Source organism: Anarhichas minor, unplaced genomic scaffold (genome assembly GCF_050575085.1).
Source record: "Anarhichas minor isolate MPS153535 unplaced genomic scaffold, ASM5057508v1 ptg000005l, whole genome shotgun sequence".
Lineage (NCBI taxonomy): Eukaryota > Metazoa > Chordata > Actinopteri > Perciformes > Anarhichadidae > Anarhichas > Anarhichas minor.
Genome location: NW_027466451.1, coordinates 1,130,764 through 1,155,871, shown reverse-complemented (window position 1 = coordinate 1,155,871; position 25,108 = coordinate 1,130,764). Strand labels below are relative to the sequence as shown.

The following is a 25,108-nucleotide window of genomic DNA, read 5'->3' as shown; positions in this document are numbered from 1 at the left end:
AAAAATGAAAAGAAACAACAATAACAGTGCACCAATTTTGTGACTGAATGAATTAATGTGATTCTTATAATATATAGCCTACTACGTTTCACCTGTTAACGTTACTTTGAATGGGCAAACGTTACAACACATTAGCAATTCTTTTTATTTTGAAAAAACAAACCGGAAACGCATACTGAAGCTCTCATCAAGCTATCGGTTAGGTAAGTTAGTACATATGATTGACATTTTCATGTATTTCAGTAATTTAACCACCAAATACTTTATAGAACAATCATCCAAAAGTGTAAGTATATTTTGTTAGCGGGTAGCCGTGTACTGGACTTAAAAGCATGCCTTATGATAAGCACCGGCGTTTTCTGCGTCACGCTACTTGCTTGGCATGACCTATGCTTTTCAGTTCACCTGTGTCAACAAACAAGCTAACACGCTAACTAGTAGTTAGCTGGGTTAACCCTTTCAACGTTACATCTTAGAACTAAAGCTGGAATAAACGACCACATTTCTTGACTATGAAGCAACGTTATAGAGGAATGACTTGCCAATAAAACTAACGTTGATGTTCGAGAGAACCTGCCGTTTCCTTTCATTTAATACCATTGTATTTTAAATATTGTAACAGTATTTACAACGGCCTGTCACAATCACGGTTGTATTTAGACCTTATTCCTATTCTTATAATCTATAATGTTATGACGAGACGTTACTGTGCTATCGGTTTGGTTCATTGTGGTGGTTGGATCATTTCCAGTTAACGTACACGTTTTTTCGCTTTTAGATAATCCAGTGACGGACAGAGATATTCAGAAAGTCATGGCAGAGCTCGGCATCAGAACAGGCGACAAGGTGCTGCTGGTTTGGGCCCAGCCCTCAGCACCAGCAGCCCTGAAGCAGTACGCAGAGGAACTGGGTGGCATTGTTGGTGCTGGCTGCCATGTGTCAGTGGAGAACATGGAGAGATTATTGCTTTGTGAGTGATCCAACACGCTTGCTTTATGAATCAAATAATGTGTTATCACCACAACGTTACAGCACATGCTGTGATGTATCCTGGTAGCATGAACACAAAGTCAGTAGTGAAACGATCCTCTCCCCTCCGCAGCCTCCCACTCAGCGTCCACCTTTGACTGGGTGCTTTCTTGCCTCCTGGCTGACAGCTCCTCCATCCACAGCTCAGAGACTCTGGCTGAAATGGCTCGAGTGCTCAAACCTGGTGGGAAGCTAGTTCTGGATGAAGCAGTTACAGGTGAATGCAAACTTCTTTTACATACATGTAAAAGTCCTCTGATGCCACTATAATGGCAAAGTACACTAGAAATGCAACACAGATATAATCCCCTTAACATATCAAAGTAAAACAAATCAACCTAGGACAGGTGTCTTTATCCACCAGGTCACTGGGCAGCACTGATACGGATGTGACTCTGATTGTGTCACAGTGTGTTTGACTTGTTTCTTTCGGTGTGTCAGGAGCTGAGGCGCAGAGTGTGAAGACTGCAGAGAAGCTGCTGTCAGCTCTGAAGTTGTCAGGCTTCATGTCGGTGACGGAGGTGCTTGAGTGGCTACACACACACACACACAAAGAGCGTAAAGACCTAAAACGTAAACATCAGCACCAGTGACATCCCATTATAAAATGTCTCCCTTTTGACCCATCGAACCTCTTGCTTCATTCCCCATCCAGGTCAGTAAAGCAGAACTGAGTCCCGAGGCGTTGAGCTCCCTCAGGACGGCCACTGGTTACCAAGGAAACGCTCTGTCTCGAGTCCGCATATCTGCCTCCAAACCTACCTTCGAGGTGGGATCATCCAGCCAGATTAAACTTTCATTCGGGAAAAAGCCAGGTAGGTTTATGAGCAGTTTTCCTGTTTGTTCTGAGCGTTTTCTTTTGTCCACACATGTTAAATTGAAGGAGACCACTCGGAGTCTGTTGGGACGTTTGCTCTGGTCTGTCACATGTGATGCCTCTGAAACCACCAGTCAGATTCTGTCCAAACTATAATGTCTCATAATGGTCAAGAACACTCCGTTAGACCACAAAAGGTTAAGAAAAAGCATGATGACCTCTCGAATCACACACATTGTTGGATAAAGGTAAGATGAAATGACAAACCTGGCTCTACAAATGTGCCATTTTCATTAGTTTAAAAAAAAAAAAATTATTCTGTTGAACCACAATTCAAAAGCAATGTCTGATTTGTATTAGTTAATTTTCAGTACATTTTTATTTATTATTACTTTTGTCAGTTTCAAGTTATGTCAGTGACCATTGTGGGTTTTTCTTTCTTTAACGGAAGGGTACCAACAGTTTTGTCCACGTGTGTATGTGCGTCTTTGTGAAGCAGTATTATCATTTCTGCTCTCTGGGGTTTATAGTTTATAGATCATTTCAATCAACAGGCCTTAAACTTGGTCCACAGCTTCACAAGCACAAGATGCAGGAACTGATAGCGGATGTTATCCCTTATCTATTGTATAACGCTAATCTGTGAATTGCAAACTGATGTGATCTATCACAAAATGAGTCGTTTTATAGGTCAATCAGCGGTGAGCTTAAAGTATTAAAGGTTATTGATTTGAGAGGTCATACCACAGAGTAAGATTTGTGAACAAATATTCAGATTTCTTCAAAAATACTTTTTGTTCTCAGTTTCTTGTCTATTGTCAACATCAGTATGTGTGTTTTTTTTATGGTGGTATGTGAGGCAATCACTCAATTTACACAAACTTCTGTGGTTCCAGCAGAGAAACCAGCTCTGGATCCCAACGCTGTCAAAATGTGGACACTGTCAGCCAACGACATGGACGATGATGATGTGGTGAGTTGTGGATTCTGTGTCATTAAATACAGTGTGGCCAGCTCAAAAGTGGACCGCAGCGCACCACCTGACATTCCACAGTCACACATGTCACGGACAGTGTGTGGGATTTAGTGGCCAAGTTGCAGATTGCAATCAGCCGAGTACTCCTCCTTTTCCAAGACTATGTGAGTGGCCGAGTGCAAAACTGTGGTTCCCATCTCTCTGAGGTCATCCATACCATAATATTACTGCTTTAAGAGCATCAGAAGTCAGACGTCAGCTGACTGTATCACGGTTTTGCACTCTGCCGCATGTTACCGCAGTTTATATACACTGCCGTTCAAAAGTTTGGGGTCACTTAGAAATTCCCTTGTTTTTGAAAGAAAAGCATGTTTTGTCCATTAAAATAACATCAAATTGATCAGAAATATTGTGTAGACATAGTTAATGTTGCAAATGACTACTGTAGCTGTAAACAGCTGATTTTGATATTAAATATCTACATAGGCGTACAGAGGTCCTGTATTCCAATGGTAAGTTGTGTTTGCTAGTTGATCATTTCAACAGAATAACCGATCATCAGAAAACCCTTAAAACCGTTGTGCTGGTTAAAGAATCAATACATCTGGCCTTCGTTGGACTAGTTGAGTATTTGGAGCATCAGCAGTTGTGGGTTCCATTACAGGCTCAAAATGGCCAAAAACAAAGAACCAATTTCCAAAGCACAGCTCCAGACTATGTAAGGACTATTTAGCAAAGAAGCAGTCAGCTAGTATTCTGTCTGTCATAGAGCAGCAGTCACCGGATCTCAGCCCTATTGAATTGTTGTGGGAGCAGCTTGACCGTATGGTACGCAAGAGGTGCCCATCAAGCCAATCCGACTTGTGGAAGGTGCTTCAGGAAGCATGGGGAGAAATCTCTTCAGATTACCTCAACAAATTGACAGCTAGAATGCCACAGGTCTGCAAGGCTGTAATTGCTGGAGGATTATTTGAAAAGTATTATTTAAATTAAAAATCATTATTTCAAACTTTGTCAATGACATTTCTTCCTATTTAAACTAATTTCATGTATGTTTTCAGGGAAAACAACGAAATTTCTCAGTGACCCCAAACTTTTGAACGGCAGTGTATATATACTTACACAGTGGTGTATAGTAACGAAGTAGAAATACTTCGTTACTGTACTTAAGTCGTTTTTTTGGATATCTGTACTTTACTTTACTACTTATATTTCTGTTTACTTTTACTTCACTACATTTTGCAAAGAAAACTGATACTTTTACTCCGATACATTTCCCCTGAAACCTTCGTTACTCGCTACAAAATCAAATCTATCTTTAGAAACAAAATGAATCATGAGACCAACGTCGGGGACTGTGGTGGAACAGAGACTGCAACAAGCAGGTTTGGCGAATCAGTGGTCCTAGCTTGCAAGTTAAATCATTGGTTAATGCGCAATTGCAAACAAGTGCTCTCAAAGCCGCGGTGTTTTGATTCCCAGTGATGCCCAGGATGCTATATGCTATAGCTAGCGAGCAACTACATGAGCAGAATTTCACTCTACGATGACTGATTTCATGATGGAAGCAGAAATGGAAGCACCTGCTACTCCCGCAACAAACGACGGTGGTGACGAAGACCAACACCCGTGGATCGCTAGCGAGTTAGTGAGCTGAGGAAGTGTTGACAGTTGTGCAGCACTAGTTGGCTAACGTTACCTATAGCTAGCCACCACACCATAGGATTGACAGGAGCCGCGAGAGCGCAGCATTAGGGTTAGCATTAGTGTTAGCATTATGGTTAGCATTAGTGTTAGCATTAGGGAAATCCTTCCCAGCTGTGCGCAAGCTGTCTGTGAAGCTGAACACGCCTCTACCTGCCTCAGCGGCCTGTGAAAGGCTGTTTAGCATCGCAGGACTAGTCTTCAGCCCAAGAAGAGCGAGACTGAATTCTCGCAATTTTGAAAACAAACTTCTTTTGAAGATGAACAGGACATTTTTCAGTTTCAAGTAATGACTGGGTTGTTACATTCGGTGCTGCTTTAGTATTGATCATGTTTTGATATTTGAGTCATTTTGTGGATGATCAGATGGAGTTATGATGGTAGCAGTTGCCCAATTGCAGATTCAGCTTGAGCAAAACCTTTGCCTATTGTGATCAAATCAGGCCCATAGGAGTTTACAAGGCAGGTGTCCTTTCTCACAACACTGACCTGATGCATCAAGTGGATATTTTTTGCTGAACACAATATTATGCATTTGCCCTCTACATCCTCTAGTCGGAATGAGCATACTTATAAACGCACTGTTACAACTCCTTCATAGTGTCATATTGCTTTTCGGAGAATTATGATGATAAGTTCATAGTAGATGCAAAAGTATACTATGTACAATATATTATGTTGAACATTGTTGCTCCTGGATGGATCACAGCCAACCCAATTATTTTCAACACAGCTCCATGTCCTTGGTCCTGGTGGCCACAGCACTTAAAAGAATAAACTTCATAATTCTGACCCTTTGCTTTTTTATTAACAGCATTTACTTGTACTTTTACTTTCAATACTTAAGTACATTTAATATCAGAAAATTACTTTTGATACTTAAGTACAATAAATATCAGATACTTTAAGACTTTTACTCAAGTAGTATTCTAATAGGTGACTTTTACTGGAGTAGTTTTCCAGTAAGGTATCTTTACTTTTACTCAAGTATGGCTTTTGAGTACTTTATACACCACTGTACTTACATATATATTTGTTATTGGGAGTATCAAGCACATGTCTTTCTGAACACTGTACTTCCTATAATTACTGAATCCTACTCATCCCTTTGGTTCCCCTTCTCTCTAGGACCTGGTGGACTCCGATGCTCTGCTGGATGAGGATGACTTGAAGAAGCCAGACCCAGCTTCTCTTAAAGCACCCACGTGTGGAGAAGGAGCCACCAAGAAGAAAGCCTGCAAGAACTGGTGAGTTCACCCAACAGCTGTTATTTAAAACTTTAGGCCAAAGCACGCCGTGGGTCTGTTGGGTCGCAGCTCGATAACATTAGAAAGCTTTATTAATCCCCAGTAGGGAAACTCATTTGCCACCAAATCAACGCATACAGACAGTAAAGAGTTTCCACAGTGCACAACAGAAGGAGCCGGGCTTTCAAATTTTTTTACATTTATCTGAGCTTAGGAAAGCATTTAATATAAAAATGTTGCACCTGTGTGCAGCACGTGTGGTCTTGCTGAGGAGCTGGAGGAGAGTAAAGGAAACCAGAAGACTAATCTACCAAAATCAGCCTGTGGAAGTGTGAGTATATTTAGTTATGTTCACTCCATATCTCCTCTTCCTAACAGAAGAAATAACAATTTCAATGATTTCTACTTGTGGCAGTGTTACCTTGGCGATGCGTTCCGATGTGCCAGCTGCCCGTACATGGGGATGCCAGTGTTTAAACCGGGGGAGAAGATCGTGCTGGACAAGAAGACGCTGACAGACGCTTGAAACACTGGACTTCACACATGCTACCCCTGCTCATGCTTCAACATTTTACATTCCTTTTCTTTTCCCCATCCACCCCGGAGACACTTTCTGCCCGTTTGTCCGCTCAGTGAGACACTTCTGCTTTGAAATTACAACTGGTTTCCTCTGGGATTCACCAGTGCAGATTGTGATGCCTTTGACTCCTGCTGTTGTCAATTATGAATGATATTTTTGAGTTTCATTTTAATACAATAAACTAAAGCGAGACTTCTGTTCATAGGCAACACATTTATTTAACTGAACATGGCCAATAGTCCCCAGATGTTACATTCTCATATATCAACATTTCAGGAACACATTTTGGCTTTGTGACGCAGGTGACCGGTTCTTTTTCTTTTTCCCCTAATTGCAAACTAACCCACAGAACATCTATCAGCCAGTTAGTGACACACACATTTTGAATTTGTTGAATCATTTATTGTACAATTGCTACCTGCTTTTGGGAAGCCCTGAATGTCATGTTTCAGACAGTGAGTCAGAACAATAACACCATATTGGCCGAACCACAGATGTTAAATGTGCATTCGATATAAAAATAAAATAAAAACGGCGACATGAGGTAAAAGCACATTACTCGAGAGTCAGTTCATCACTGTTCCTCCACGCTGAAGTCCATCTTAATGTCTCCCAGACCGGGTTCAAAGGTGAAGCTGTAAGACACTGCGGCTCTGCCGTCGTCTGAGCTCTCACACGGCGACCTGAGAAAATACACTCCCTGTTTCCTGTGTCGACTCCACTCGCACTCGCCCTGCGAGGAAGGCACAGAAAAAACATTGTCAAAAAAACAATTGACGCAATTCGTTTGACGGTTAAAGACAGACAACTAAGGATGTTAAGGAGAGGCTGTGATACCTGCTCACTGATTGGTCCAATCAGACCTGCAGTGACAGTGATGTCAGCGGTGAGGTGATATTCCATCCACAGCGCAACACCATGGCAACGACCATTCCTGAAACGCATTCAAACAGGCTGTTTAACTCTACTGTAACCCTTAGACCAGGGCTCACTAATAGGTGGACCGGGGTCCGGATCCACACCCAGACGCCGTGATATCTGGACCCTGGACTTATAACCGATGGATAATTGAGAATTATTTAATTTTGACGGAGCGCTTCTATTTTAACTGGCGCAGCTTTTCCAGCCTTTACTGCCCTTATTCAGCGGTCCAGGAAGCACACAGACTTCTCCAAACAGAGGAAAGTGGACTGAGAGACCAGAGTCTTTAACCAAGAATGGACAGACTCTTATATGTTCATTCAAAACCAGTATGTCTCATATATTCAGAGACGTGGCGATTATTAAAAGCAGCAACGTGAAGCGCCACTACGAGACAAAGCACAAGTCTTTTTAGTAAACATACCCACTCACATCCGAAATAAAGTCACAGAAAATAAACAATCTAAGAGCCCAATATGATCAGAACCCTAACACATGAATTCACTGTCCAACAATGATGTTAAGAGAGGAAACAAGTGGTTTAATAACCACAGATAAAGTCCAAAGTCCACAACGTTCTCTTTTTAGAAGATGATAATATAATATTCACACTGAATGAACTGAAGCTGCAGGACAATTCAGTTATATTAATTTTTCTAAAATGAAGTACTATAGTATTTATTATTTATAATTCATCCAGTTAAAATTGAAAACTGACAATAAATATTGTTGAGGTATTATTCAATTGAACTTTCTTTATTTTGAAGTGTCAGTTGTTGTCTACTGTTTACCTAAATCAAGTTAGACATTATTGTGATGTTCCAGACCTTTGCATGAGGAAATTCTCTCTAACTGGACCTCCTTGAATTATAATTGAATACCCCTGCCTGAGAATAAGCCAGCTTTCATACTTTGGTATGTGGTTCCTGGGAAAACTCAGTACCTTATGAACGGCAGCGAGCCCTGACTGCTGATTGGCTGTTGAGGGATACACTGGGTGAAGTCGAAGGTCATGACCGCTGTGGACCGGGTCAGAGCGCGACACGGGTACTCCCAGAGAGGGTGGGGCTCCGCCTCACGGGACTCACGGAAATCCAGAGATCTCTGTGGGGGACGGATGTGGAGAGTTATGTTTTTAAAGAATTATTTTCAAAAACATAGTTGTGTGAAAAAGTGTTTGCCCCCTTCCTGATTTCTTATTTTTTTGCATGTTTGTCACGCTTAAATGTTTCAGATCATCAAACTAATTTAAATATTAGACAAAGATAACACAAGTAAACACAAAATGCAGTTTTTAAATGAAGGTTTTAATTATTAAGGGAAAAAAAAAATCCAAACCTACATGGCCCTGTGTGAAAAAGTGATTGCCCCCTAAACCTAATAACTGGTTGGGCCACCCTTAGCAGCAACAACTGCAATCAAGCGTTTGCGATAACTGGCAATGAGTCTTTTACAGAGCTGTAGAGGAATTTTGGCCCACTCATTCTTTGCAGAATTGTTGTAATTCAGCCACATTGGAGGGTTTTCGAGCATGAACCGCCTTTTTAAGGTCATGCCACAGCATCTCAATCGGATTCAGGTCGGGACATTGACTAGGCCACTCCAAAGTCTTCATTTTGTTTTTCTTAAGCCATTCAGAGGTGGACTTGCTGGTGTGTTTTGGATCATTGTCCTGCTGCAGAACCCAAGTGCGCTTCAGCTTGAGGTCACGAACAGATGGCCGGACATTCTCATTTTTTGATAGACAGCAGAATTCATGGTTCCATTTACCACAGCAAGTCTTCCAGGTCCTGAAGCAGCAAAACAGCCCCAGACCATCACACTACCACCACCATATTTTACTGTTGGTATGATGTTCCTTTTCTGAAATGCCGTGTTACTTTTACGCCAGATGTAATGGGACATACACCTTCCTAAAAGTTCAACTTTTGTCTCGTCAGTCCACAGAGTATTTTCCCAAAAGTCTTGGGGATCATCAAGATGTTTTCTGGCAAAACTGAGACGAGCCTTTATGTTCTTTTTGCTCAGCAGTGGTTTTCGTCTTGAAACTCTGCCATGCAGGCCATTTTTGCCCAGTCTCTTTCTTACGGTGGGGTCATGAACACTGGCCTTAATTGAGGCAAGTGAGGCCTGCAGTTCTTTGGATGTTGTTCTGGGGTCTTTTGTGATAATGGCTCTCACTGTGGTTCGCTGGAGTCCCAAAGCTTTAGAAATGGCTTTGTAACCTTTTCCAGACTGATAGACTCATTTGTTCCTGAATTTCTTTGGATCGCAGCATGATGTCTAGCTTTTGAGGATCTTTTGGTTGACCTCACTTTGTCAGGCAGGTCCTATTTAAGTGATTTCTTGTTTGAGAACAGGTATGGCAGCAATCAGGCCTGGGTGTGGCTAGAGAAATTGAACTCAGCTTTCCAAAGATGTGATAAACCACAGTTAATTTATGTTTTAACAGGAGGGGGGCAATCACTTTTTCACACAGGGCCATGTAGGTTTGGATTTTTTTCCCCCCTTAATAATAAAAACCTTAATTTAAAAACTGCATTTTGTGTTTACTTGTGTTATCTTTGTCTAATATTTAAATTTGTTTGATGATCTGAAACATTTAAGTGTGACAAACATGAAAAAAAATAAGAAATCAGGAAGGGGGCAAACACTTTTTCACACAACTGTACATGATTTAAAAAACACAAACTCATAACAGGCCCTTTAAACTTCAGCTACACATCATGGATATAAAACGTCTCCTCACCAGTGTTCAAACCATAAATAATAGGATGCGTCCCCTTCTATGTCCTCATTTGTGTTGGGGACATTGGGCCTCATTCAAAAAGAGGGTTTACTCACAAATCTGTACATAAACAGCGCGTATGAATGTTAATATTTCAATTGAAGGCATGTTATAATAAAACGGATTCCTTTTAAAAGTCTTTAATGGACAACAATATTTAAAACCGTTAATTCACTTAATGTTGGTCGGGTTTAGGAGTTCCTCAAAGTGCTCTTTCCACCGCCCGACGATGTCCTCCGTCCGGGTTAGCAGTTCCCCCCCCCCTGCTGAGAACAGCCTGGGGTAAGCCCTGCTTTCCCTTCCTGAGCCGTCGGATGGTTTGCCAGAACCTCCTTGAGGCCAACCGAATTTTAGCATTCGCGACCACCGCAGCTGCAGCCCTTCTGGCCTGCCGATACCTGTCAGCTGCTTCAGGAGACCCCTGGGCCAACCAGGCCTTGAAGGTCTCCTTCTTCAGCTTGACGGCTTCCCTCACCTCCGGTGTCCACCACCGGGTTCTCGGGTTGCCGCCACGACAGGCACCGATGACCTTCCGGCCACAGCTCCTAGCGGCCGCGTCCACAATAGAGGCTTTGAACATGGTCCACTCGGATTCCGTGTCCCCAACCTCCCTCGGGATGTGTGAGAAGTTCTTCCGGAGGTGGGAGTTAAAGACCTCCCGGACAGGGTCCTCCGCCAGACGTTCCCAGTTTACCCTCACTACACGTTTGGGTTTACCAGGTCTTTCCAACCGGTTCCCCTGCCATCTGATCCAACTCACCACCAGGTGGTGATCAGTTGACAGCACTGCTCCTCTCTTCACCCGAGTGTCCAAAACATACGGCCGCAAATCAAATGATACGATTACAAAGTCGATCATCCGACGGGAACTGCTAACCTGGACGGAGGACATCGTCGGGCGGTGGAAAGAGCACTTTGAGGAACTCCTAAACCCGACCAACATGTCCTCTGCAGAGGAGGCAGCGCCTGAGGACCTAGGGGGAGGCTCACCCATATCCCTGGCAGAGGTCGCTGAGGTAGTTAAAAAGCTCCTTGGTGGCAAGGCGCCGGGGGTGGATGAGATCCGCCCTGAGATGCTGAAGGCGCTGGACATAGTTGGGCTGTCCTGGCTGACACGCCTCTTCAATGTCGCATGGGGGTCGGGATCAGTGCCCATGGAATGGCAGACCGGGGTGGTGGTTCCCATCTTCAAAAAGGGGGACCGGAGAGTGTGCTCGAATTACCGGGGTATCACACTACTCAGCCTCCCGGGGAAGGCTTATGCCAGGGTGCTGGAAAGGAGGCTCCGACCGCTTGTCGAACCTCAGATTCAAGAGGAGCAGTGCAGATTCCGTCCCGGCCGTGGAACAGTGGACCAGCTCTTTACCCTCGCAAGACTACTGGAGGGGCTCTGGGAGTTTGCCCAACCAGTCTACATGTGCTTTGTGGACTTGGAGAAGGCTTTCGACCGGGTCCCTCGGGGGATCTTGTGGGGGGTGCTGCGGGAGTATGGGGTGCCGGACCCGTTACAACGGGCGATCCGGTCTCTGTACGACTGCAGTAGGAGCTGTGTCCGCATTCTCGGCAATAAGTCAGACACGTTCCCGGTGGGTGTTGGCCTCCGCCAGGGCTGCCCTTTGTCACCGGTCCTGTTCGTGATTTTCATTGACAGGATATCTAGGCGCAGCCTGGGGGTGGAGAACATCAGTTTCGGGGGTCTCGGGATCGCCTCTCTGCTATTTGCAGATGATGTGGTCCTGTTAGCCTCCTCGGATCGTGACCTCCAGCATTCACTGGGACGGTTTGCAGCCGAGTGTGAAGCGGCGGGGATGAGAGTTAGCACCTCCAAATCTGAGGCCATGGTGCTCTGCCGGAAACCGGTGGATTGCTCCCTCCAGGTGGGGACGGAGTGCCTACCTCAACCGAAGGAGTTCAAGTATCTCGGGGTCTTGTTCACGAGTGAGGGTAAGATGGAGCGGGAGATCGACAGACGGATCGGTGCAGCTGCAGCAGTAAAGCAGGCGCTGCACCGGACCGTCTTGGTGAAGAGGGAGCTGAGCCGGAAGGCAAAGCTCTCAATTTACCACTCGGTCTACGTTCCTACCCTCACCTATGGTCACGAACTCTGGGTCGTGACCGAAAGGACAAGGTCGCGGCTACAAGCGGCCGAAATGAGTTTCCTCCGTAGGGTGGCCGGGCTCAGCCTTAGAGATAGGGTAAGGAGCTCGGTCATCAGGAGGGAGCTTGGAGTCGAGCCGCTACTCCTTCGCGTCGAAAGGAGTCAGCTGAGGTGGTTCGGGCATCTAATTAGGATGCCTCCTGGACGCCTCCCACTGGAGGTTTTCCAGGCACGTCCAACTGGGAAGAGACCCTGGGGAAGACCCAGAACACGCTGGAGAGATTACATCTCCCAGCTGGCCTGGGAACGCCTCGGGATCCCCCAGAATGAGCTGGAACATGTTGCCGGTGAGAGGGAGGTCTGGGTCGGCCTGCTTGCCCTGCTGCCACCGCGACCCGACCCCGGATAAGCGGTGGAAAATGGATGGATGGAATTCACTTAATTTAATGCCTTTTTATCCTCAGCAATTGTTATTAAAAATATATTAAACAATATGAAGCTTTGAACTTCTGTTGCAGGTCAGAGGTCAGAGGTTTTTTTGACCGCAGTAAAAACGTTTTTGAATAGCTAAATGCCAACAAATGTGGGTTGAAGCTGAAATATTTCATCAGATAAAAACAAGTTCTGACTTTTGAAACTTATCTTTTTTCAATACAATTCGACAAATAGTACAACACTAGTTATGTTAGTATTCTCCGTTTGAATCATGCTCCTACTTAAAACCACAGACATCTTGTGCAGGTCAACACGCAGGTGTACACGTTGAACTTAAATACACAAACAAAAACTATAAAGCTCTCTGTCATGAATTCTATTTTATAGTTTCCTGATTAAGACATTTCTTCTCCATGATGAAAATATACACCGTCTGTACCTGAAGATTTTACTAGATGTAAAAAGAAAATGACAGAAATTCATAAATAAAACTTTTACCTGGACCATTTCATCCATGGGTGAGACATTAAAGCCCTCACATGTTCCACACGGAGCTCTTATCCTCCACAAATCCTAAGAAACACAGAAAAGACAACTAATTCAAAAAATAATGCCTATTCCTTTATGCCTGTTTCTTTAAATCGTAGACGTAATTAAAAAAAAACATTTATATGTATAAATATATTCCCGTCTCTCTCACCTGGAACTCTACAGCCACCATGTGAAGTGTGGCAGAGCAGGGCAGGATGGTGGCGTTGGGCCGGAGGAGGCCTGCCAGGGCGGTCCGACAGTACCAGAAGAACAGGGAGTGCCAGGGCAGGAGGCTGGTGCTGAAGTACGGTTCACCCATCAGGACAGAGATCTGGAGAGGAAGCTTTGCACTCAATCCACTGGGATACACATTTCTGAATCCTACAAAATACATTTGAGTGAGATTTTTGGCTTTAAAAGCTATCAGATGGTTTGAATTCCAACAAATGTTCAGATGACCAATTGGAGAGCAAAGAGTTAAAGCAGCATTACCAGTTAGTTTTTTTGGCCACTTGGGGGCAGTAGAGCAAGTTGATGTTCGTGAGAGCAGTGAGCATGAATCATAAAGGTCTGTTTATACTCGCGCTGTTCTCCACAGACGGCGCACAAGCTACGAACACGCTCATGCTCAACGTGCTTTTTGTTGCATAATAATCAAAAAAACTGACGCCCGAGCTACAAATATTCAGAACTTTTTGGAGCTTTTTTTCACTCGCGATGACATTTTCTGGCGCATGCACCTCACCCTGGGGACGCTACTGCGAGCACAAACCAAGCTTGAATGTAAAGCGGCCTTGAAAACCAAAACAATGAGCTAAAAGATGCTAAAACACTCCGTTTTAGCATCTGACGGGAACAGCAGAGTTGGTGATAATTCAACAAGCGACAATATTTGTACTCTACGTAATCATTTGTATTTTATGAATTATAAACATTTTGACTATGGAAAAAGACACTGTAGCACCACTATAAGCTTGTTCAAAAGGTACCTGCTCCCCTCCGAGATCATCACTGGTCAGCTGCTCCGGCTGGATCTCCAGCAGCTCAACACCTCCTTCCATCGAGTTGGCTTCCAACACCTGCAGAGGGAACATGTGTCACATCGCATCAGAGTTTTTGTGTTGGTATAAACCATAACCCTCTCAAAGATGAGGTGGTACAGTCGTGAGTTATTTACCTGCTTAATAACCTGTTTAGACATTCTGGAGTTTTCCAGACCGTAGACCTGGGTAGAGGCCCCAAGAATAAAAAGACACATCAGTAACACAGTATGGTATTTGGTTTAGAAAGGCGCGGCACGGTCAAAGCAGAGTACCTTCTTGGCTCCGATCATGTGAGCGAACACAGGAAGTAGACTTCCATCACTGACGCCAAGACAGACGCTGTCCTCCCTCATGACCTGGAGTGAACACAACAGGCGATCAGAGAACAACAACAACCGTATCAGACAGCTCGGACTCTCGGCGGCCCTCCACTTACGCTGCGCAGTGCGCTGACGTAGCTCTCTGTGCGCCGCCTGTCGTTGAGTTCGCCGAAACGCGGTCGAGTCCAAACCAGGTGGGCTTGGCAGGTACAACAGGGCCGAGTGGGAGGAGCCTCAGCCTGTGAGTCCTGCTGACTGAAGACGGCAACCAGAATAAAACAAAGAAGAAATGAGGGTTTGCAAAACAAGTGCTGCTGTTTTTTGAGCTGTAGGCGATTTAAACAGTGTTTCTAAAGTGAAGCCTCTGAGCTGTTACCTGGGGGACTGCAGGCCGTACCACAGGCTATAGTCGTCATGGCAAACGGTCAGACTCAGCTCCTCCCCCTCTGTCACTCTGCTCTCCGTAGGCAGGAAGTAAAGACTCTGCATCCAGTGGTCCCGCCACTGAAACACATCGCAATGATCAGCAGAGTTTGATAGGAGTCTGACTTAGAACATCAGAGCGGAGCGTGTTTCTCAAAGTCAAATAAGATCAACGGCTGAATTTAGAAGGATGCTTTGTCACCGGATCCCGCTGAACGAGTGTTGTGTCGATGTCTAGGATCATTCCAATTCTAACAAGGGAAGAGTCCTTTTTCCATGATGCATGCAAGTCTCCTCCGCGCTCCTAAAGACACCCACAATGCTACTGTGTGCCCATGATGCATTTCCTGTGCCCTGATTTGGAAACGGTTAATATGCTGGTAGACTTTCAGTTATTTCACCTCAAACTTGTTCAGAGACAGATTTTGGCAATCGGTTTCTGAACAAATTTGAGGTGAGACATTTGCCAATCCAGTCGCTGAATCTTCCCTCATAGTAGATCATCAAAGCCTTATTTAAAGGTTTGATGTGACTTGCATCGCTCAGGAACAGCCTCGTTCACCGAGCAATTAATAGCACTGAGGCTATAAAGTTATAAAGTCAGCATATTTTCACATCTAACTCTGGGAATTAAAACTTTATTTCGACTAAACCAGAGTTAGGGATTGTTGGAAGTGGAAAGAGTTTTATTTAGTTTCTGTTGTGTTTGAATGAAGAGTTTTCTTTTCTTTTACACACCGGCACACGCACTACACTGTTTCAATGTGTGCTTTCTACAATGAAGGACCCGACTTGGAAGGACCCGTCTTACCAACATCCTTGACTTTGAGAAACACCCATAGTGTCCTATAACTCACCGGAGCCGTCTTTGGCTGTGGGTATGTCCAGCTAGGAGCCATGGTGCACACGACGCTTCCACTGGGATCCATGTCGAGGTCCCACCAAGATAAGACGACCTGGGCCCGACCGCTGGACCGAGCCACAAACTGGGAGGTGTGAGACTGGAATGCGCTACTCACTGGCTTACTAAAATCCACACTGAGAGGGGGGAGGACAGTGTAGAAGGGAGAGAGTGAAAAACTGATGCTGAGAGAAAAGGATCTAGGAGAAGACGTGTGTCACTCGTGTACCTGAACATGGTGCAGAGGGGACCAAGCGGGGTGAAGTTGCGAGGAGACACCTGGCTCAGCTGGATATCACACACCGAATGAGCTCCGGCACAGTGGCCCATGGCGGGCGGCGGGACCAGGTGGGCCCCCTCCACCTCCACCGGCTGCATCTGAACCCAGCTCCACAGCAGCTCCGACTCCACCAGCTGGGCGTAGACGGTGGCCCGGTGAGGGACCGCCTCACAAGCCTCCTTTAGGGTGGAGGGACACGAGGAGACGGATCACACAACCAGCTGGGATTAGACATTTCACCTCCACTAGCTGTAGTTTGTTTTATGCATCACTGGATTTAACAAATATTAAAGGGCACATGTGATGCTCATTTTCAGGTTCATACTTGTATTTTGGGTTTCTGTGTTTACATGCTTTAATGCTCAAAAAACTCATTTACTTTTCTCATACCTTCTGTTGGAGTATAAATATAAATCTCTTCACCCTCTGTCTGAAAAGCTCTGTTTTAGCGCTTTTCAACGGAATTGTGTTGCTTAACAACAGCTTGGGTCCATGTTTACTTCCTGCAACGGGAAACTGGGACACATTTAGATTGTTTACGTATGAAACTGAAATAGTCTATGTTTGTATAAGTCATATTACATTTTCATAACTAGTTCCCTAGTTGTTGATTTAAAAAAGAAATACTGACTCGGAATAATCGACCTCCGACTTCTAATGGATTACAGGACATATGTTGTATAGTTGTGACATCACAACGGTACAGAAATCCTGACTGCGTGTTTAAAGGCACAGTTTCTGAATACGGGCTGTGTGTGTTTCTACATGGATTGATGTTTCGATACCGTCACAGTATTTATACAGCATCTACACCTGCTTTATAATTAAAAAAAAATATGAAAATCTCACTTATTACAATATTGGTCGTTAAACTAATTCTTAAAGTTCATGACCAGTGTAAAACCTACAGATTATGCAAACACATTGACATAAATTTACACACACACACCTGGACAAGATTTTGGTGAGCATGTTCATAGCTGGGCAGCGCTCCTTCACCTATCAGCTCTGTATCGAACAGCTCTGTGATCAGAATGTTGGCCTTCATTTGCATATCTCCATCTGCGTTCAATTACAAACACGACACAAAGTTCTGTATTGTATAAAATCACAGATACATGTGACTTCAATTGACCCCAGTATTCATGTAGTGCAGAAGCAGTGTGTGACCTGGCCCCACGGTGACATCAGTGGAGTGTCTGTTGATGATCTTGATCTTTTCTGAGAAGCCGTTCTTCTCCACAATGCACTGCGCTGCCTCAGCCGTAGGCTTGAAAACCTGCCGACACAAAGGAGACACAGGAGACTCCTGAGGCAGTCTGGGAAACGCTGCAAATCATGTGAAGGTAACAAGGAAGCAGGGTAATTAAGCACACCTGCTAGAATTTCTGAGAGCCAGTGTGAATATGCTAGACTTAAAATTAAATACTTTCATTTCATAAAAAACACCCATAGCACAGAGCATCAAGGAATTCTCCAACAGCTTTGTTTTAAAGCTGTCGTGGTGTTTTTCGGTACATGCAAATTGTGTCGTCTTATAAACTGAAGAGTTTTTGCTGACCTCCAATGGTTCACCTTCTCTCCTTACTACAGTGATGTACAGGTGTCCTTTAGGACTCCATGACATCACCGATGGCTATAGGGACGCTCCCCGGAACCCGGCTCTAAACGGGAACCGGTTACAAATTTGTAAAAACCTGGAGTATTGACAAGGTCCGGAGTTAACGGTTCTATTATCGGTACTTTAAAAAGTTACAGAGTGAGATCTCGTCGTCTCTAACCTCCTCTCTCTGTCGCTGTGTCTTTGCACGAGAGGCGGAGCCGTGCTTTACCTTGACACACAGACTCCGGATCAGTACAGCGTCAGACACACATCATGGCAGAGAGAAGAAAAGGATCCGTGTGGCTACATTTTAGTCCAGTAGATGCTGAGAACTCTAGTTGTATCAAATGCAATAAAACCCTCACAAGTAATGGAGGTAACACCAGCAGTTCACCACAACATGTGACCAAGAAGCAGAACAGAAATGCTCAGCTTTCTACCGCTTGTCGAGCAGCCGCTTAACGTTAGCGATGCCATACGGAGTTTGTTCGTAAGAACAGGCTAATCAATGAAAGCTAATCACTTAACTTATTGTTTGGCTGCGAATGTAAACTAAAGATTTTGGAACTTCTTGTATTAAAGCTCAAGTTTATATACAAGAATAATAAAGCAACATTAAATCTTTTCCTAATTAATTGTCTTTTTTTCTCACAAAATTCTAAAAAAGAACCGCTAAAAGTATCGATAAGGAACTGAACCGATAAGCACAATTAATAAGAGTACTCGTATGGATAAAATCCTAACGATACCCGTCACTAGATGGGTGGGGTTACAGGTGCAACAGAGCACACCTCTGACCCAAACAGGCCTGAACCTTTCAACCAGAAAGCACAGTAAAACACTGCTTTTCAGCCTGGTGGTATCAAGTTACTTTTTAAAAGAACTTTTCAAAGATTACACATATCTTTTATGAGTAGATACTGCACAGTATAAATGGGGGGGGGGGGGGGGGGGGGGTAGTAGAGCATCTCTACCTCCACAGCGTAGCAGAAGTCCGCTCCAGCAGTGACGGCCATCATGGACAGTAGGCCTGTTCCCGACCCGATGTCCAGGACGATGACCCTCTCACCGCGAGCCTTTACTCTGGCTACAGCAGCCCGGATGCCCTGGTAGTACTTCTTATTCTGGAGGCGGAAAGGACATCAGCTGTGTCAATGCAGAAGAAGAGCGAGAACACTATGCAGAGGGATTTAGTAAAGTCAGTGTATGTGGTGCCTCATCCCGTTTGTTTTCTTTCTTTTGTTCTAGAAAAGACACGACTCACTGGAGCATAAACAGAGTATATCAAAAGTGTGTTCACTAGGGTTGCCCCCTCTTAGTCTATAAGTCGACTAAAGCGTAGTTGATACTCAACGTAGTGAAGCCGGCACGAAAATGACCGAATCACGGCCTGCAGAGCGTCAGCAAGAGGTTGCCGCACTTGGTTGTGCACTTTACAATTTTTGAAACACGGTGCCCACAATCATGTGACTGTCACAAATAGTTCACTGATTAAAACACTATTTACATGTCTGGGGATCATGCAAAGAAGGCCAATTCCTGTTTAGATGATTTAGAAGCAGGAGGTCTTAAAAATCTTCATTTGAGAAAATATTTTGCAGCCAAATCAAATAGTTTACAGGATATTCAACCTTTGTTTCTTTATAATGCATGTAATACCTGACTTCTTTAATTACAGGGCCTGTACAAAGGCAATAAAGTAGTCCATGAGTACGAGTTTACAGCACTGTGGAGCTTGGTTTATGGCTTTTTGCCAGTTACACCTACAGTCGATGAGTTACTCGCTGTTTGATTCTTCACAGTACATTTTATTGTCCCTCTGGCGTTTCAGAGAATAATGCAAAGAACAGCTCGTTGAGCATAACCGTTTCCGTTCATGCTCGGAGCCCACGCGCCATCTGCAGAGGCTCGCACTACGTTGCCAAGTACGAGTATAAACAGAGCTTTAGTCTACTAAAACCAAAATGACAGATTAAGCATTGTTTATCCTCGCGCTTGGCACCGTAGGTTATTAAGACCCCCTGTTTCTTAAGAATCTCAAAACGAATTGGCCTATTTTGTATAATCCTACACATGTAAAGTGTTTTTATCAGTGAACTATTTGAGACAGTCACGTAATCGCACGCCAAATTACAAAAATCCAGAAGCGCACGGTCGAGCTCTGCGACCACTCGCCGACCGTGATTACGTCATTTTCTGGCGCGCATCAGCATTATGCAGCTTCACTACGAAGAGTATCAACAAAGATTTTTTGAAAGTCGGTTTTTCAAGCATTTTTTAATCTTTCAATCTTGTCAATTAAAAATGTCTGTATTCGAGGACAGCCCTAATGTACACCCCCCAGGTTCACAATGTGTTTTTTATCATTATCATTAGGGGTGGGGGAAAAAATCGATACAGCTTAGTATCGCGATATTTTGCGTGGCGATATTGTATCGATACATGGACGCCAAGTATCGATCTTTAATCATATAAACTATTAGAAAAATCAAATCAATTACTTTTTCAGTCCACTAGATGGTGCTGAGTTATTTTCTGGTGAGGTCAGCAAAGGTCCCGGGTCAGCGTGATTGGTAGGAAGTTAGTTTGTAAGGTGCAACATTTGTGACATTGTTGGTCAGTCTGTCTGCTTGACAATCCTATTTTGCTGCAATAAAAATGATTGAAGTGAGATGAACAGACTGAAAACTTTATCTTATTAGATAAAACATGTTGACACAGTTTTCCTTTGGGGACATAATTTGAAGTTGAAAAAAGTAATAAATCGCAATATCATGATAATATCGTATCGTGACCCAAGTATCGCGATAATATCGTATCGCGGGATCTCTGGTGATTCCCACCCCTAATTATCATCAAGTATATAAAGAAGGCCTCCCATCAAGCAACAGTCTCATTTAACATATAAAACACATATTTGGAAATAACGTCATTACCACAGCAAACAAACGTGGTCATGTGAGACATATTTATGGCTGACTCACCCTGTCATGGTCATGTAGCATATCAGCGTAACAGGACCTAAAAGATAAACAGGACAACAGAGTCACATGGACCAGTGTTGGTATTATTGATGCTTTTGTTTTAAATTACTTGTAGCTGACTTTCTATTTATTATTATTAATATCAATATTAGCCCAAGGCACTGTTAGACAAATACGAAACACAAACTCTGATAGGTTGTTTTTAACAATGGGTGAATTGGAATTAAACTTCTTCAGATTCCTTGTGGTCTGTGGAAGAATTCAGGATGAGGTTTCAAAACAAATCTCTATATTGGGATTTAATAACTTGTAACTGATGCATCACAATCGGTCACAATCATGTCGGCCGATAACTAACAGGAGATGTCAGTAAGATGAGAAAAGCCTGCTTGAGAAATAAACAAAAGATAAGATTAGACATATAAATCTAGCAACAATAAAAGAGCTATACAAAGACAATGTTGCGATGTGAGTGATACGGCATAATTAATAGCAGTGATAATAAAGCATAGTTTATACATCAACAGTGCACATCAGTATAATATGTACTATAATTAAGTAGTGACTTAGTGTTGTCTGTGTTGATATAGAATACAAATAGAAATACAATATTATCTGATGAGGAAAGACATATCAACATCAAACATATCAACATAGTATAGTCTGATATAGTACATACAGTGCAGTATAGTTGTAGGTGTAATATAATAGTAGTAATAGCACAGTACATAAATGCTCAAGCTTATTTTATAACTGTAAAATGTCCTGCTCAGTCATTACAGTGTCTTGGTCACAAGTGCATAGTGCAGATATTAACGCAATTACACGAAGAACACATGAATACTAAACAAACATGAACCTATGAAAGTAAATACTTGTAAGAACTCGATGTGAAAAAATGTCAACGTTAAATTGGCTTCCTGTTGACAAAGGCACGCGCTCATCCTCGAGATTATATATGGGGTTCTAAACTCAGCAACTCTCAGGAAACCGCAAACAACACACCATTCAAACGTGTGCTGTGATGCTAGGCTCGGAGCTAACGTTAGCGTTACCTGGCTATCTCCTGGTGGTAGTCGTACTCCTCACTCTCCTCCACCCTGTCTAAAGCTCCAGTGCTCGGGTTGGCTCTTCCACAGAAGGTCTTCATTTCTGCCAAAACTGTTACAACACTCCGGTTGTTTTTTAACAGAATATTGTACAAAGGTCTAAAAGTAAGTTGCACTACTGATGCAGCGTTGGACCAATGGAGGTCGCCATCTTTCCCAGCAACGTCACACTCTTTAGGTCACATGCAACGAATCTCACATTAGACTCGTACGAGATGGACTGCTTCTCGCCTGGAAAGTAGACGAGAGCAGGCGGTAGAAGCAGGGGGCGTTGAAAAAAAGTAATTGCGGTCAATACGAACAGTTTTCAGCCGCCTTCGAAGAATAAACAGGAAGTCACAGAAACAGTTACTTCCGGTTAGATCCGATCTGTAGGCCACTTATAGTTTAGTTTAGTTTAGTTTTGATATGTGTTGTATAAATAAGCTTTATTATCATCAATCACACAAGATATGTTTTCAGATTAAACCTTCGTCGCACAACATGCGACTAATAGCCAACAATCGAGCATTAAATATTACAGTTACACAGAAAATTAGGATTTTCTACAAAACGTGGTGTTTGTTGTCAAATCTAAGAGCCAATCAGCTCTTTGATCCGGTGACAGCCAGGCGTTTCCCACCATGCCCTGGGTCATGCAGTCGGTGGCGCCTGGCTCGAAAAACTGTGGCCTCCTCGCTCTCGTGAGGTCATCGTTGACCACGTGCATGACGTCAGAGCAAGTCACAGAGCACGTTGTGCGCCGATCGCTGGTGATCGATTCTGCGCAGGACTGGTTTATCTCAAACGAGCATAATCTGATCTCTGACTGCAGGTTCTTTGATGATGTAGATTTGTACATTATATAGTATTGATGCCTCAATGGATTTAATCACAACTGGACCTCTCCAGAGTTATTACTGAAAAACTGTCAAAAACCGTTCAGTTTAATCTAAGTGAAAACAAGGAGTTCTCACAAGCAGAAAAAAATCCGCCATAAAGACACAGCAACAAGCACTATGAATACATCACAAACACAAGCCAACCTGGAGGTCAAGGTCATTTCTTTACACAGTCCTTTGCATTTTTATTGAACACTGCAAGGTCTTTTGAGTTGCAAGGGTTGGGTAGTAGAGGGCAGACAAGGCAGTGCTCCATAGTATGGTCTGCTTCTCCACATTCACAGGTGGTTGGGCCAGCCTTGTAGCCCCATCTGACCAGAGCAGCTTTTGATCGTCCCGTTCTTGTTCTGAGGCGGTTTAGTGTTTTCCATTGAGCCCATGGTGCTTCTGGGCCAGGGGGAAGGTTTTCAGTGGGGGGTATTCCCATGACAGTTGGAGGAGAGTCATTCTCAAGCTTTTCCCTCCAGAGTTGGAGTCTGGTTTCTTCCCGAGACTTTATTAGGGGCTGGACATGGCTGAGAAAGCTTCTTCTTGATTTTAGCCGTTGGGCCGGAGGGTGACATCCATGGAGGAGATGGCGTTCATCACTAGTAGATTTTGTTTTCTTGACTCGGCTGGCAACTTCCCATCTAATATCAGCAGGGGCAATGCCAGCGAGGAGGTAAAGGTTGCTTGTGTTGGTGGGTTTCAAGCAGCCAGTGATCAGGCGGCAGGTGTTGTTCAGTGCTGGGTCAAGTTTCTTGGCATGGGTTGACCTCTCCCAAACTGGACATGCATATTCCGCAGAGGAATAGCACATGGCCAGAGCAGTAGATCTTAATGTGTGTGCTGTGGCTCCCCATTTGGAGTAGGTCAATTTCCGTAGGATGTTGTTTCGGGAACCGACTTTGGATTTTGTGTTCTTGATGTGCTCCTTAAAGGAGAGAGTACGATCCAGGGTTACTCCAAGGTAGACAGGGTGGGTACAGTGCTCAAGTGGTGTTCCAGACCATTTGATGTTAAGTGGTCGGTTGGCTTCACGGTTCCTGAGATGGAAGGAGCAGACTTGGGTCTTTGCAGGGTTGGCATGTAGGTGGTTGCGCTCGTAATAGAGGAGTAGCTCCTCTAGAGCTGTGGTGAGGTTTGATTCTACTGCTTCAAACGAGTTCTCTTGAGATGTTACACAGAGATCGTCTGCATAGATGAAATGCTCAGTGTTCTGGTCCATTGGCTGGTCGTTGGTGTAGATGTTATACAGTAGTGGGGCCAGCACACTACCTTGAGGTAGGCCATTCCGTTGTTGTCGCCAGCGACTCTGCTTGTTATTCAGGACAACAAAGTAGTGCCTGTCTTTCAGAAGGGCTCAAATGAGGTCTGTGAGTGCCAGGTCTTTTGTCAACTCCAAGATCTTTTTTAGGAGGAGGCGGTGGTTCACAGTGTCATATGCGGCAGACAAATCAACAAAGACGGCTCCTGTTACCAGTCCTTTCTGGAATCCGTCCTCGATGTGTTGAGTGAGGTTCAGAAGTTGGCTTGTTGTAGATTTGCCAGGTCGGAATCCGGCTTGTTGAGGTATGATGGCTGGTTCAGCAACAGGGGCAAGCCTGTTGAGGATCAAGCGCTCAAACAGCTTGTAGAGGTGGCATAGCAGAGAGATTGGGCGGAAGCTCTTTGCATGCGTTGGGTCTTTGCCTGGTTTGAGAAGGGCAATAATCCTGGTTTTCCTCCAGATTTTTGGGATGTTTTTTGTCAGCATGCACTTATTCATCAGCTCGAGGATCCATTTCCTCATCAGAGGTCCAAAATGCTTGATCTCTTCAGTGAAAATGTTATCCAGTCCGATGGCTTTGCCGGTTTTAAGGGAGTTGATGCTGATATTGAGCTCTTCAGGGGAGAATGGCTTGGTCAGTCCCATGGTTTGGGAGTGCTTTACTGTATCTACCTTTGGTCTTGGCTGTTTAGTGGTGGGTTTCCCATTGAGCAGCAGCTGGTGCGCAACTTGGTTGGCAGTGATCATATACTGTTGCCGAGTTGCGGATGATGGATCGTTGCTGATTTTTCGGATGAGGCTCCATGCCTTTTTGCTATTCTTTGCCATATCAGTTCTCTCCAGCAGGTTTTTCCACTTCAGCTGGTGGCATTCTGAAATGGAGGTCATGAGTCTCTCACCTACTTCGGTGGTAGTTTCAGCAAAGGGGTCAGATTCATAGAGCTGTTGGTATCGCTCGTACAGTTCGGTACTTGTAGCGTCAAGGCCCGGGATGTATTGAGTGCGGCATCCTCTTGGGATGTTCTTGCGGGCTGCTTCATGCACAAGCTTAGTGAGTTTGTCATAGTTCCTGGGGTCTGCTGGGAGATGGGCAATCTTCCTTTCAAGATGTTCTTGGAAGCCAGGCCAGTTCGCTTTTCCAAAGTTGAATCTTCTTCGGAATGGAACTGTGGCTGGGGTTATTGCAGCG

General features: G+C 44.1%; 2 protein-coding genes across 6 annotated transcripts; one reads left to right on the top strand and one right to left on the bottom strand.

Moving 5' to 3' along the window:
• Positions 1-158: 158 nt before the first annotated feature.
• On the top strand, positions 159-6,553 carry ciapin1 (cytokine induced apoptosis inhibitor 1). 3 transcript variants are annotated; one of them, XM_076075491.1, is made up of 9 exons: positions 159-203; positions 779-970; positions 1,103-1,246; positions 1,471-1,550; positions 1,685-1,844; positions 2,743-2,819; positions 5,655-5,773; positions 6,026-6,104; positions 6,189-6,553. In XM_076075491.1, exons 2-9 carry the CDS (start codon positions 814-816, stop codon positions 6,297-6,299), a joined length of 927 nt encoding a protein of 308 aa, XP_075931606.1. In that variant the 5' UTR covers positions 159-203; positions 779-813; the 3' UTR covers positions 6,300-6,553. The 3 variants fall into 3 exon arrangements, with proteins under 3 accessions (XP_075931606.1, XP_075931600.1, XP_075931610.1); XM_076075485.1 differs by having other exon boundaries at positions 197-286; XM_076075495.1 differs by lacking the exon at positions 159-203 and having other exon boundaries at positions 309-970; positions 2,746-2,819.
• Positions 6,547-22,100, bottom strand: prmt7 (protein arginine methyltransferase 7). 3 transcript variants are annotated; one of them, XM_076075461.1, is made up of 18 exons: positions 21,736-22,100; positions 20,681-20,717; positions 18,671-18,820; positions 17,264-17,372; positions 17,043-17,155; positions 16,484-16,609; positions 16,043-16,272; positions 15,770-15,950; positions 14,866-14,993; positions 14,606-14,744; positions 14,442-14,525; positions 14,304-14,351; positions 14,116-14,205; positions 13,296-13,457; positions 13,094-13,168; positions 8,218-8,378; positions 7,191-7,287; positions 6,547-7,086 (listed from the first exon to the last, which is right to left on the bottom strand). In XM_076075461.1, exons 1-18 carry the CDS (start codon positions 21,828-21,830, stop codon positions 6,928-6,930), a joined length of 2,184 nt encoding a protein of 727 aa, XP_075931576.1. In that variant the 5' UTR covers positions 21,831-22,100; the 3' UTR covers positions 6,547-6,927. The 3 variants fall into 3 exon arrangements, with proteins under 3 accessions (XP_075931576.1, XP_075931589.1, XP_075931583.1); XM_076075474.1 differs by adding an exon at positions 20,198-20,343 and having other exon boundaries at positions 20,681-22,098; XM_076075468.1 differs by lacking the exon at positions 16,484-16,609 and having other exon boundaries at positions 21,736-22,098.
• Positions 22,101-25,108: the final 3,008 nt, after the last annotated feature.